General features: G+C 36.4%; 1 protein-coding gene across 1 annotated transcript; it reads right to left on the minus strand.

The window, feature by feature from the left end:
- Positions 1-1,444: 1,444 nt before the first annotated feature.
- LOC126821026 (adipocyte plasma membrane-associated protein) lies at positions 1,445-14,410 on the minus strand. Its single transcript, XM_050549280.2, has 9 exons — positions 14,242-14,410; positions 13,633-13,731; positions 12,698-12,813; positions 11,809-11,901; positions 11,385-11,501; positions 10,605-10,776; positions 8,748-8,882; positions 8,199-8,391; positions 1,445-6,253 (listed from the first exon to the last, which is right to left on the minus strand). Exons 1-9 carry the CDS (start codon positions 14,355-14,357, stop codon positions 6,044-6,046), a joined length of 1,251 nt encoding a protein of 416 aa, XP_050405237.2. The 5' UTR covers positions 14,358-14,410; the 3' UTR covers positions 1,445-6,043.
- Between the last annotated feature and the right edge of the window lie 1,030 nt (positions 14,411-15,440).

Here is a 15,440-nt window from a genome sequence, read left to right on the forward strand (position 1 = left end):
CCTCGTTTTTCCGTCCTATCCGAAAGACTTTACATTGTCCCTTGCCAGGTCACTGACAAGGGAGAAACACGCCGGAAAGTTTGCACTAAATATGATTTATATAATTGTATACTGTATGGGCTTTGTTACATAAATTTTGTCTTATGCTATGTTCCCACTGTCACGATTCGGGCTATGATTGAAATCGTGGTTTTAATCATAGAGTGATCGTGGGGATCTTATCAGGTCTTGTCATATATTGTGGCCAGTCGTAACAATCGTGGTTTTAATCGTGAAGTAATCGTGGTGATCCTATCAGGTCTTGTCATATATTGTGGCCAGTCGTAACAATCGTGGTTTTAATCGTGGAGTAATCGTGGTGATCCTATCAGGTCTTATCATATCTTGAGGTCAGTCGTAGCAATCGTGTTAATAGTATTGAAACATATCCGAATGTATCTGCTCGTACAAGATCGTGGACTCATTAGAGACAATCCTATCGTAACGCATCGCACGACAGTGGAAACGTAGCATTATTTAACATATCCCAAATTCTTTCAGTATAGATAGAATGGGTTCCGTCTTTATTAGCCCAGTTGGTACTGTATAGCAAGACGTTAAAGTCCATTTCATATTCATGTCATGGTATGGGAACCTGTCTGGACTTCACAATGATTTTCCCATCAACAAACCTTGTTCATCATCTTTTATAAGTGGAATCGTGATATCTGGCATAGTTTCTATTATTATTCTGGCACCCCAGTGTGGTTTGTAGCTGCCATATATAGGCAAATCAAAGGTTGCATGGGATCTGAAGAGCATTTTATACATCCCAGTGGCGAACTGTTGAGATTTTTAACTGGATTTTCTAAAGCCAAGAAAGATGTCTTTAATAAAAGATATAATTTAAAGAATTTATTATGCAACACCTATAATAAATAAACCCATATTCTTTAGACAGGATGGTGCAGAATAGTAGGAGGTTGACAACCAAGAGAGAAAGAGAGAGAGAGAGAGAGAGAGAGAGAGAGGGAGGGAGGGAGGGGGTGGCTTAACTGGACTGAACACAAACCAGGTCATTTCGGATTTTATTTCAATAATTTGCTTGCAGTGGGAGGAAACCCATGAGGTTGGACAGGCGACCCTACTCCTCGTCACATAAAACCGGGGAATCAGAGAGTGAGAGAGAGACATGGGGTTTAACATCCACTTGACATATTAGGTCATTTCGGGACTAACATATGGTTCAATTTTATTTCAATAATTTGCTTTTGCATACAGGTCTTTCGCAGTCAGAGGAACCCAGAGGACCTGGAGAAAACCCATCAGGTTGGACAGGCGACCCTTCTCCTTGACATACCTTAAATCTAAAGTGTGTGTTATAACCATTCGGCCACCCAAACCCACCCCCACAACCAAGAAATCCATGCCTTGCCTATCCCAAGTACTAAGAACAATACATAAAAAAAGAAAATTATTTTTTTATTATTTAAAGCCATTTGAACACAATATAACTGGGAATATCAGCCCAAATAAAACAGTAACAATTATACATTAAATACATCCAATTCTAAACCAATACCACTAATAAACAATTCATTTGTTGTTCTTTTATTCTCCATCTAAACAATTATTTAAATAATATATTCATATTATTCATAATCTAAATACATATTCAATTATTCTTATTTTTTCAAATCTAACCAATTATTCTTAATCTAAACAATTATTCGTATTATTATCATAATCTAAACAGCTGTTCATATAATTCTTAATGTAGACAACTGTTATCGTAATCTAAACAGCTGTCTATATAATTCTTAATCTAGACAATTATTATCATAATCTAAACAGCTGTTCATATAATTCTTAATCTAGACAATTATTATCGTAATCTAAACAGCTGTTCATATAATTCTTAATCTAGACAATTATTATCGTAATCTAAACAGCTGTTCATATAATTCTTAATCTAGACAATTATTATCGTAATCTAAACAGCTGTTCATATAATTCTTAATCTAGACAATTATTATCATAATCTAAATAGCTGTTCATATAATTCTTAATCTAGAAAATTATTCATGTTATTTTTTATCTAAACATTTATTCACATTATTCTGAATCCAAACATTTATTCACATTATTTTTAATCCAAACATTTATTCACATTATTTTTAATCTAAACATTTGTTGTTCTTCTTCTTCTTCTTCTTCTTCTTCTTCTTCTTCTTCTTCTTATTATTATTATTATTAATCTGAACAATTATTATTAATCTTAATCTGAACAATTATTCTAAATCTAAACAATTGTTCACATTATTCTAAATCTAAACATTTGTTCTTATTATTAATCTGAACAATTGTTTATATTATTCTTAAGCTATGCAATTATTAGTATTACTATTAATCTAAACAATTACTTTTAATCTAAACAATTATTCACATTATTATTGGATCAGGAACTGTTCCCAAGCGCTACTTAAGTTGCATATTTATGGTGCTGGGTTAGAAATACTGAAACAGGAAAATTATTTATAATTCATATAAGTAAATATTATATGGGTATATATACATCAAATACTCATATTTCCTAGCATTCACCAACATGATTCAGATGTCAAATAATAATAGTAGAAAATTTAAATGACACTTAAAAGTTGAAATTTAACTAAAATATGTTTTAAGCGGGGCTTATGTCAACTTTACCACTTGCAAGTTTGCTTATGTCGATCGAATCAGCAACTGAGAGGAACTGAATTCAGAGCACTCAGGTTGACTCGGAACTGATAGCAATCTTCAAAATGGTGAATACCTAAGAACACGGACCCCAAAGGCATGGTCAGTCTTACCACAATTCTATTACTGCACTATTGTCGACATCATCATCGACATTTGAAAAGTGGATGCCTTTGTTCACTTTCATGTTGCCTTTTTATAAAGTCACATAACTCATGTCACTTATCTTGTGATGTTATATCTATGGAAACAAATTGACGCCAGTAATAAGAGCGCTCATGTTGACAGCAAATAGTTGCCGCTAGTTTAAGCGAGTTGCAGAAAGTTAAACATAGGCAAGTGGTTGCTTTGAGTTGTAAGATGCGCTTAGGTTGACTTTTCTCAGTTGCGTTCAGTTGATGCCAGTTGCTCCCAGCTGCTTTCACTTGCAAGGTCGACATAAGTCTTGCTTAATGGTTCAAACATCTTAAATTTGAAATTATACAATCGTTCAACCTTTATACAAAGGCACCACAATTCAACCTCCTCACAAAGACAACATATAAATGTACATTGTTTGAAACCAAGAGATTATTTGCGATAAGAACATCAACCATTGCACAAATAAATTTCTATTGAAATGATTGTATTGAACTAAAAGCAATCATCTTCATGCCAAACCTTCAACAATTTTAATTTTAAACATTTTCAGAAACTAATTTATCAATTTTATATTCAAACATCATACACAAAATAACTTCAATTATTAAAACACTCAACTAGCCTAGTTACATCAACATATATTAAACTTTATGATAACCATAATATTTACACCTGAATGCAAAGCCCAGCTTAGGCATGGGCCTGAGGGGCCCTGCGATTTAGGGGGCCCCGCAGTTCATGGCAAAATGAGAAAAAATTCAAATTCCAGATGAAAGTTTTACGGTAACCGCTGTTATATGCAATTTCCGTGCATTGTATGCCATTCGGAACTGAACAGATTTCGTATTTGATCAGATATTTAAGTGATAAACACTTCCTGTTTCGCAGGTAGTGTTTATCGACATTGTAACATGCTATTTTAGCATTTTAAAAAAAATTACTAAAACAGAGGGGTGTGATTGTCCAAATGACAGTGTCTAATTGACCAATCAAAATGCAAGATTCACCCTTAAGCATGTTACAATATGTAATTATTCTTGTATTGCAAATCGTTCAATTGTGTGTTACACATGTGTGCCATTCAAAAGGATATGAAATAATCATTTCGTCTCGTTAGAGGCCACGCGATTCTAGTCAGGCCCGGAGCCCCACTCTGAATGTAAAGCCTAGTGAACATTTTTTTTTTGTTTACTGAAGCAATGAGTAATTGTTAGGCAATCGGGCATGTTGTGAAGTGTGTGGTAATACAGATTCTCTGATTGGTCTAACAAAAAAATTGACCAAATTGGGATTGGTTCTTGCCACATAGCAGGCAACCGTTCTCGGGTTGCAGTCTCTGTTTTCACTGACGCAATCTGATCAAAACACAGATTCTATTTTGATTTTTGTAGTTCAAAATTTCATTTTACTTGTCTTTACTACACTAGGGTCTGGAAGAGTTGCATTCTGGATATGTGAGGGATTAGCCAATGATATGATCTGTTACAGGGAGCTTTGAGTGTGAGGTGCACAGAACTGTGGGGGTAACCTACTAGAAATAGCAATGTTGATTGATTAATCAAATGTCTGATGTCACAAGGTCAAAAGCTGCTCGTTTGACCCCTGACGTGACCTTGCACTACAACTAGTCAGATCTTCATGTAGTTAAGGCCATCGAAAGTATAAAAAACGAAATGAAAAATAGATCTGTATTGTAATCAGATTGCAGCTGTCATTTTATAAAATCACATGGTAATATATATATGCTCTGATTGGTCCAACAACAAAATGGACCCATTCGATATTGGTAGCTGTCGCATTGATGTATGATTTCAGAGCAACAAGTAATTCTTTGACAGAAACATCCAACAAGTTAGAAAAATTTAGCAACTCAATATCTATTGCCGTTGCAAGAATTTTTGTTCTAAGAATATGGGGGTAATTAAAAAGCATTTAAAGAAATGCCTAATAAAATCGTCTGGGAGAGAGAGAGAGAGAAATGGGGTTTAACGTCCACTCAACACAAACTAGGTCATTTCGGGACTAACATGGTTTAATTTTATTTCAATAATTCGCTTGCGCGTAGGGGTCTTTAGCAGTGGGAGGAAACCGGAGGACCCAGAGAAAACCCACGAGGTTGGACAGGCAACCCTACTCCTTGTCACGTACAACCGGGGATTCGAAACCACGCCAGTCGACTCAATGACAGACTTTATGACACAGCACGCGCACGCTAACCATTCAGCCATCCAACCCCACAAAATTATCTGAGTGTGCTAGACTTTAGCAATGCATCAACAAATGGGATTCCAATATTGAAAACTTTTTTTAAACATTCCCTGATTGAACCATATGTGACCAGTCATAGTAAATGAGTCGCAAGTCAGTTACATCACATTACAACACATTAAAAACTGATTACGAGTAACAACCCTTTCTAGTTCTACCCTATAACCTCTGGAGCAACGAAATGTGGTCGTATAAAAATATCTTTCTCATGATATTTTTAGTTTATTTCGACATTTTTTGTTCATTTATCATATTCAATGACTTTTGGCTCATTTTGCTGTCACGGGCCACACATATTAAAATCCTGTCAAATGAAATTTGTTTATACTGATTACTAAAGTGATAGCTCAAGTTTAACAAGAGGCAATCTGGTTAAAACACAGATCTTATTTCGTTTCGTTTTTATAGTTCAAAATTTCGTTTTACTTGTCTTTACTACACTGGGATCTGGAAGAGTTGTTATTTAACTCGTGTTCTGAATGGCGTCAGGGATAAGCCAATGAAACGGTCTGTTACGGCGAGCTTTAGGCGTGTTTTTCACGGAACTGTGGGTAATCCACTAGTAACATCAATGCTGATTGGTTAATCAAATAACTGTCGTTAAAAGGGTCATAAGTCGGTCTTTTGACCCCTGACGTGATCTATCGCTATAACTTGTCAGATCTTCATGTAGTGTAGGCCATCGAAAGTATAAAAAAAACGAAACGAAATATAGATCTGGGCCCTTATTCACGAAAACTTAAACTAAGATACAATCAAAATTTTAAGAAATACTGCAATTCCATTGGCTGACCAGTAAAATCAATTTGCATATATCCAATGAAGTTGCAGTATTTCTTAAAATTTAGGTTGTAACTTAGTTTAAGTTTTCGTGAATAAGGGCCCTTTTTTTTAATCAGATTGAAAAAGAGGCCAACTATAAACCCTGCAGGTTTAATTTACTCATATACGGTAAATTATACGACCCAAGGTAGACAACTCCATCCTTTTCTTCAGCTTCACTAATAGCAGGCACTTTCTCTCCAGTAGGATCATGAAAACTACGGATTATCTCCCCTTGATTATTCAATTCAAGCAGAAGACCATATTTGGGCACGAATTTAATTAACGTTTCCTGTGAAACAATCTGAAATACAGAATAAACAATGTACTTATTATAACTATGATATTCACAAATAAAAACATAAACAATCAGTGAGAACATTAATCTTCAAGGGAGATAATCTATGAAAACTAAATAGAATAGGAGAGAGAGAGAAATGGGATGTAACGTCCTTTCGACACAAACTAGGTCATTTCGGGACTAACATATGGTTTAATTTTATTTACATAATTCGCTTGCACGTAGGGGTCTTTGGCAGTGGGAGGAAACCGGAGGACCCGGAGAAAACCCACGAGGTTGGACAGGCGACCCTACTCCTTGTCACTATGAATGGGGGAGAGAGAGAGAGAAATGGGGTGTAACGTCCATTCCACACAAACTTGGTTATTTCGGAACTAACACATGATTCAATTTCATTTCAATAATTCGCTTATCAACAGTGACTGAGGTTACCGTAAAACCCTGTATCAACTGTGATCAATTTTACTGTAACACCTTGTATCAACTGTGGGGGATCACGTGGCTAAGCAGGGCTGGCCACTAATAAATTGATGGCGAGCAGATGACTGCTCACGCAAATTTAGGCTTGGGCGAGCAAGGCGAGCAATAAAAATTGCTCACGCAAAATGTTGTTTCCGTGAGCACACATTTTGTAACATTGTTTCAATTTAAAATCATATGAAATGGCTATTCCTGGCTTTGCAGTAAACATGTGTGACCATCGCTTTCTGTTTTTGACAGTCATAGTCATACGACTCTTCTTTAAAACCAATCACCGTATGGATTTCTTCACCCCACGACATAAATGTGGATACATCAATGTAGATAGGGCAATCGGGTTTCCTTTGGCCATTATTACGCTTAGATTTAAAATTATACGACTGCACAATGGAATAAAAACCGAAGTTCTGATAAAATAAGAAATACCGATAAATATTAGTTTGAAACGTGTTTATTTAGCGTGAATGCCAAATGCCGGATGTAAACATTCTTTACTTTAGACTCGATTATCACGCGTTTGTTACTGGTGTTCGTGGGAAAACCAGTCATGATGTTCAGGTCTCAAGTGTATTTTTAGTAACACGAGTGGTGAGCAACTTCATTAGCCAATCAAATTTAAGGAGGAAATGCCGCGTGCAGCTGGGTGAATCTCAGTTTGACAGACCAATTTATGACGTTATTGACACTGTCGGGTTAGTTTCGGCAATAAACTTATCAATATTTTGATTATTTTTACAGGTTTTTCTTAAAATTTTACGCGAGCAACGAACCGCTCGCGTAAATGTAGATTTACGCGAGCACAGCGCGAGCGCGAGCAACTGCTCGCGTCTCTTGGCAAGCCCTGCTAAGTGGGTAAGACGCTGGCTCGCTAGTCTGGAGGTCGGGTGTTCGATCCCTGCATTGGCCGAGAAAGTTCATCTAGATTTTCCGGCGTGGTTCCCCCTTGTCAGTGATGCAGGACGGAGGGCCTGACAAGGACAGCTGTCTAGTCATTCGGATGAGACAAAAAAACGAGGTCTCGTGTACACATTGGCGTGCACGTAAAAGATCCCTTGACTGTTGGAATTCGATATAAGAGTAGGCTGAAGTGCCGCTGTCCGGGCAAAATTTCCCTCATAGCACACTGTATGGCGTATGCCCGTCTTCATTAGCCCAGTTCGGAGCAAAACAGTAGGACGTTAAATCCCATTTCATTTCCTTGAATCAACTGTGATTGATGTATAAGCTCTGATCGAGTTTACAGGAAAACCCTGTATCGACTGTGATTGAGTTTACTGTAAAACCCTGTATCAACTGGTCTGAAACCACCTGCTTAAATAACGACAGGAGTTATGCCCCTTTATTTTTGGTAAAAAATGTCCGACAAGAAAAATGTTGAAATCCCAACACTGCCTTGAACTCACAGCGAAACCATTCCTAAAGGGGTTGATGGAATTAAAACTAATTAAATTTTTTATTAACTACAAACCTTTGTTATTATTTTTCGTAACCATGGTTTATCTGCTGCATAATCTAAGAAACTGAATTTTCCAGCGTACCTAGCCCCGGCTAGTCCCACCCAGTAGGTACCTCGCGGTGTTCGTCGTATATTGTCAGGTATACCAGGTAAATTCTCAGCAAATATTTCCATTTCACCTCGCTTTGATCCTTGTAAATGATACCTGAAATGAAATGAAATACATTTGTGTTTAGTTTCCTACTTTTCTGCACGGACTGGGCTATTGAAGATGGGCATACGTCATGCAGTGTGCTATGAGGAAAATTTGTTACGACCTACTCTTATTTCGAATTCCAAGGTTCTTTTATGAGCAAGCCAACATGTACACAGGACCTCGGTTTTTCGACCCCTCCGAATGACTATACGTTTTCCCTTGACAGGCCCTTGGTCCTACACCAATGACGAGGAACCACATCGAAAAATCCTGATGACTTTTTTCGTCCAACGCAGAGCCACCATGGCTCTCGCATCACCATCGAATGACTAAAGATTTTATTATAAATATAAAACCCTACTTACTTCCATATTCTATATTTAGTTGATTCACAGACGAGCAGGAAATCTTCGTTAGACGATAATTGAACACCGTTAGCAAAACTCAGACCACTGACTAACTGTTCAACTGATTTGTCTTTAGGATTATACTTTAATAATCTATAAATATATTCAATATTCTATAAATATAATCTAGAAATAGATTCAATATCCTATAAATATATATAATATCTATCAATATATTCAATAAATATATACAATAATCAATATTCTACCAATATATTCAATAATCTATCAATATATACAATAATCTATCAATATATACAATAATCTATCAATATATACAATAATCTATACATATATTCAATAACCTATCAATACATGTATATTCAATAAATATATAATCAATGTTGTTATTTAAAGTCACTCAGCATGATTGATATTGTAAAAGTTGATTCTTTAAAAGAAATATCAGTTCAAAAATGGTTCAATTCAGTTCAATATTTACTGACATGATGAACTAAAATTCCATTGATTAATGCTTCTCCTTATATAAATGGTACACTTTACTTTTTCTGTTGTTCTCGCTTCTTTTTCTTGACAGAATTTGTCAAGTACACCAGTCTACATTTCTACAATAATCAGTTTAGTTTTCAACCATTGTGCAATCTGATTAAAATACAGATCTATATTTCATTTCGTCTTTTTTTAAATATTTCCATGGCCTCTACTATTTGAAGATCTGACCGGTTGTAGTGGAGGGTTACGTCAGAGGTCATAAAAGCGGCTTTTAACCCAATGACGTCAGATATTTGATTAACCAATCAGAGTTGATGTTTCTAGAGGGTTACCCACAGTTCCGCGTACCTCACGGCAATAACTCGCTGTAACAGACCGTTTCATTAGCTAACCCCTCACGTCATCCAGAACACAGGATATATAACAACTCTGTCAGATCCTAGTGTAGTAAAGACAAGTAAAATGAAATTTTGAACTATAAAACCGAAACGAAATAGGATGTTGTCTTTAATCGCTGTCCATTTATTAAAAATATCGAAGCCTAATTAAATTCTCAGATTATTCACTGCCCATGTTTTTTTCCATGTTTTTTATCTCAGAAACTATTGTACGCTTAAGCTCACCATCTACTTTATCAATATATGCATCAAGAACTCACTAAGGTTGAGAAATCAGACAATCTCTGCGTGCAAACTTTGACATCACACAAGCAGACATCCCTAATCGTTGGGTGGCCGGTTAGGCAAACCCTTACATTTTTGTTCTGTATGCACTCCATGGGTGTTTTTCAGGAAAACCAGTATTTTTCTAGTAAGATTGGATGTTTCTACTTTCCATATACCAACTGTATAATTTTCAAGTTGATCCGTCATACAACTTCTGCGCCACTCTATCTCACTGAGCTGATTTCTGTTGCTACACCGGTGAGAAATCTCTGTAGTGCTGACGGTGTGAAACTTTTGTATTAACCACTTCGACCCAAACCATCAAGAGCTTATGGTGATCGTGCGTTCAGTGTTTTTTCACCAACCCTATGGAATTCCTTGCCTGGTTACTACAAAATTAATATCTTTCAAATGCTCTTTAAAAACATACCTTTTTCTAAAATATTATTCAACATAAATGGCTTATGTTTAGTGACCAATTAATGTTTTTACATGTTTATAAACTTTATGTACAGCGGTTTGGGATTTGTTAATGTAAATCGCTGTATGAAAAATTAATTATTATTATTATTAAAATTGCCATACTTTTATTGGAAATAACCACCCGATAAATACTTTTCTGGGAAAGTATTTTTAAGCTTTGAGAAAAATTTGAGCAAAAAATGCAAACCATGCACAGTTATCCTGTGTCTCTTACCTGCCAGTATCGTCTGCTTCAACAATAGCATAGCGATTGTGTCGTCTGCCCCATTTGGTACTGGAATCAGTAAAATATATCGTACCATCCTGAGCAATATCTAGATCGTTAAAAAACTTGGCTTGAGTTCCACTAATCATCTGAGTTGAAAGAACCAAAGAATGGACATCTCCTGAAGAAATATAATAAATTATATTGATCGATGGAACATTAATTGATATTAAAGGGCTGGAAGGGGGTTACTGGGTTGTAATCATCACACACCCTCCACTGGGCCTTTCACTGCTCATTTTTATATATGGATGTGGATGTTTGAAATAATATTGTATTCCTAATTAAATATGGGTTGTCATCATCACACACCCTCCATTTGGCCTTTCACTGCTCATTTTTATATATGGATGTGGATGTTTGAAATAATATTGTATTCCTAATTAAATATGCTATTCCTAATTAAATATGATATGTGATATTCCTAATTAAATATTGTATTCCTAATTAAATATTGTTTTCCTAATTAAATATTGTATTCCTAATAACATATTGTATTCCTAATTAAATATTGTTTTTCTAATAACATAGTGTATTCCTAATTAAATATCATATTCCTAATTAAATATCCTAAGGCCTCCTATGATAGTATACATATTTGATATTAATAAAGCCTTTTCCTTCAGTCCAAACGACTTGGTCAGCCCCCAACAAGATAGAGGGAAGCTTAGATCACTAGCATCTATCTAATGAAGACCTGTAAAACAGAATGATTATTTTATTACATACCTGTGGCTACGTTAACTCTAAATAGACCCAGGTATGCGTCTGCTACAACAAGATAACCATTGTGATCTAGTCTCATACCTAATGGCCGTCCACATGTCGGTTCATCCTCAAAACCACCTACAATAATATATTAAGCTATATAAAGATACTTGAGGCTCTTGTTATTTTTATATCAGAAATCCAATCGGAGAGAGAGAGAGAGAGAGAGAGAGAGAGAGAGAGAGAGAGAGAGAGAGAGAGTTTAACATCCACTTGACAGAAACTAGTTCATTTTGAGACTAACATATAGTTCAACTTTTTTTCAATAATTCAGTTGTACGTAGGGGTCTTTAGCAGAGGTATAATATGAATATGAAAGCAAGCATAAATATGCTAATGAATACTGCTTTCATCTTATTTGGTCAATATTTCTATAATACTTTACCACAAGGGGGTTCACCAAGTTTAGCCAACACGGTTATTTGTCCTTTGTGAATGTTTAATATTTTACCATCCATCGTTCCAGTGTATACATGTTCTAAAAATAGACATCAATAAAACTATTAAAGAAAAATTATGTGAGAGCTACATCTGCCTATTGCAGGGCGTTTTTCTACCTTTAAACATTAAATATATTATTATTATTTAGACATCTTTTCACATGACAAGCCTATAATCACCTTTCTAGGTCATCAGATGGCTTAGATATTAAGTGGATTAGATTCAGACTGCCAAATCTATAATAAACGCTAATATGGCCATCCAAGCTGAACAATATAGCTGTCTAAGGGTAAATAATAACCACATAAGACAGTAATTATGGGTTTGCTACTCATTTTGTTTGCGATATGGGGAAAACAGTCTGAAAAAATCTCGAGCCACTTTTTTGACCAGCACTGGGATGGAACACAGAACCTGCTAGTTAAGGAGGCAGTACCATACTCAGTGAGGTAGCCACAGTGGCTCAGTGGGTAGGATGCCAGCTTGCTAGTCTGGAGGTTGACTGAGAAAGTTCATTGGAACTTTCTGACATGGTTCCCCCTTGTCAGTGGTACAGGATGGAGGGCCTGACAATGACAGCTGTCTAGTTGCTATACACATAAAAGACCACTTGGCAGTTGGAATTCAATATAAGAGTAGCCATAGCGCCACTGTCCAGACACAATTTCCATCATAGCACACTGTATGGCGTATGCCCGTCTTCATTATCCAAGTCGGAGTAGAACAGTAGGATGTTAAACTCCATTTCATTTCCATACTCACTGAGCTACTGTGGCTCAATCATACTAACTGTGCCTGTGCATCAACATATGTAAATTATATAACAACCTTACCTCCATCTACACATATTGATTCCGGTCCATTTACTTCTCCAATATACACACGTTGAGCACTACGTAACTTGGTGTTGGGAGTTAATGCCCCTGTTAACTCGGGAGCTTTTTGAACACTGAAACAAAATAATATTACCTAGTTTGACTTCATTATAAATGTTCCTAAGATTTCATTTCCTGAGAGAGAGAGGAGAGAGAGAGAGAGAAAGAGAGGGAGAGAGAGAGAGAGAGAGGAGGGTTTAACGTCCACTCGACACAAACCAGGTCATTATTTCAATAATTCGCTTGCGTGTAGGAGTCTTTAGCAGTGGAAGGAAACCGGATGACCCAGAGAAAACCTACGAGGCTAGTCATACGACCTTCCTCCTTGTCTAATAAAAGTGGGGGATTGAACCCATGCCACTTGACTCAGTGACATACCTTATGATCTAAAGCACACACGTTAGATCATTCAGCCACCTAAACCTTGATTGGCAACAGAGATTAGAAATTGTCATATCTAAAATGAGCTTCCGTATGGCAGTAGAATATTTCTTAATATTCAAAGCAAATGTACCTGAAAGTTTTAGGTTCTATTGGAGAAGGAATGATATGTAGTATAATTATACCTGAAAGCTTTAGGTTTTATTGGAGAAGGAATGAAAGTTTTAGGTTCTATTGGAGAAGGAATGATATGTAGTATAATTATACCTGAAAGCTTTAGGTTTTATTGGAGAAGAAATGAAAGTTTTAGGTTCTATTGGAGAAGGAATGATATGTAGTATAATTATACCTGAAAGCTTTAGGTTTTATTGGAGAAGAATGATATGTAGTATAATTATACCTGAAAGTTTTAGGTTCTATTGGAGAAGGAATGAAAGCTTTAGGTTTTATTGGAGAAGGAATGAAAGTTTTAGGTTCTATTGGAGAAGGAATGATATGTAGTATAATTATACCTGAAAGATTTAGGTTCTATTGGAGAAGGGATGACCAGTATTATAATTATAATCAGCAGAATTACAGCAAGAATAACTGATGCTAAAAACTCACACCAACTGGAAATAAAGAAAACAAAAATTAGTACACATGTATACATTTAGGCCTATATTGGTGTCAAGAGTCTATCACGTATAATTATCCGGCAATAGTCTTTTGAAATAGGCATACAAAATATTTCACTTTAGCCTTTATTTAGCATGACCACTTGACGTCATGTCGTCAAAATGACATAGACCGGTTAAGAGTTAAGTCTGAGAATGCCTTGTGAATTCGGGGCCTGGTCTCTTTGAAAATTAGTTGCATGTACCTGATTTTATTAGGTAGGCTATAAAATGTCCCATCATATTTTATATTTCATCATTGCTTGATAAAGATTAGTGAATAAAAGTTGAAACGTCGTCCAGTAGTAAACAGTAAGTCTTTCCTGTGTCTTTTCAGTTCAACTATTAAATGCCACTGAATTTATTTATGATTTCAAGGGTCATTAATTGTGGTCTGAACCCACAAAAGCCGATGTCATAGCCCAAGTGCATAATAACTTTACTAGTAAAGCTTGATCAGTTTACCCGCTCGATCTTTTAGAGTCTGTATTTGTAGTAGTATCTCTTTCATCTGTGGAATCCGGTTCTTGTTGCTCATCTGTTCGTCTTTGTCGAACGTTACTTCGCTGCTCTTGATACATCTTTATTTTTGTTTACAAACAGGAAAGATGGGAGTTACCTCCCTTGTCGCACTAATGGGAGGTAACTGCATAATATCTGGAGGCAGACCACCATTAATTTCCCCATTGAAGTTCAATGTTAATTCTGGCCTCTTTGCCCGGCTCCAACTTATCCCCAAATTTTCGTTGGGCTGAATGCTTTTCACTACAGACAGAGAAACAAATGGTCATGTATTTGCACCAAACTTAGTATGAGGTTGACCACCAAAATCTTGAGATACACAAACTTGAAGAAGCATACTAAGAACATGCAACTATTCGCCGCACATATCACCGTAACCAACCTGTAAACTCTGTTATCTTTCCGCCTCTAAATCATGAATATTTACCAAAACCTGGCAGGAAATGTTAATTCACACCCTCTTCGTCCATTCTTGAACAAAAAATGGGCATGAGAAAAGCAAAAAGGCAATCTAGAAAAGAGACAGAGAGAGAATTGCTATAAATAGACGAACTACAATTTTTCCCTAATCCTAACCTACAATCTCGACAATAATCACGTGCCCTAACCTTATTTACATCACAGCGACCGTGACGAAATTTGAGCTGGCATTAACAAATAGGTTTAGCCCTTGTTCAGTTTTATCACACCGTTGGTAAAACAACATTAAAAACGAAATAAAGCCCCCAAAAGATAGACCATGACCTATTACCTCGCCACAGTTTATTAAGACAGAGGGCAGAAGAGAGCGGGTAAAAAAAAGAGTGGGAAACATTATCGGGACCTTATCAGAGCCCCGATACACCAAGTCTTTTGAAGAGAGAGAGAGAGAGAGGGAGAGAGAGAAATGGGGTTTAACGTCCACTCGACACAAACCAGGTCATTTTCATTTTGGGACTAATATATGGTTCAATTTCATTTCCATAGTTCGCTTGCGCGTAGGGGTCTTTAGCAGTGGGGGGTAACCGGGGGACCAGGAGAAAACCCACGAGGTTGGGCGGGCGACCCTACTCCTTGTCACGTACAACCGGGGAATCGAAACCTTGCCAGTTGACTCAATGACAGACTTTTTAATACAGCGCGCACGTGCTAACCATTCAGCC

This window comes from Patella vulgata, chromosome 5, assembly GCF_932274485.2.
Source record: "Patella vulgata chromosome 5, xgPatVulg1.2, whole genome shotgun sequence".
NCBI classification, from domain to species: Eukaryota; Metazoa; Mollusca; class Gastropoda; family Patellidae; genus Patella; species Patella vulgata.

Excerpts from the sequence above, each read along its gene's own strand:
- LOC126821026 (XM_050549280.2), bottom strand. The coding sequence starts at position 14,357 with ATGTATCAAGAGCAGCGAAGTAACGTTCGACAAAGACGAACAGATGAG. Across the intron at positions 13,732-14,241 it reads GACTCTAAAAGATCGAGCGG|TTGGTGTGAGTTTTTAGCAT; the intron begins GTAAACTGATCA and ends CTTTATTTCCAG. Across the intron at positions 10,777-11,384 it reads TAGAGTTAACGTAGCCACAG|GAGATGTCCATTCTTTGGTT; the intron begins GTATGTAATAAA and ends ATATTTCTTCAG.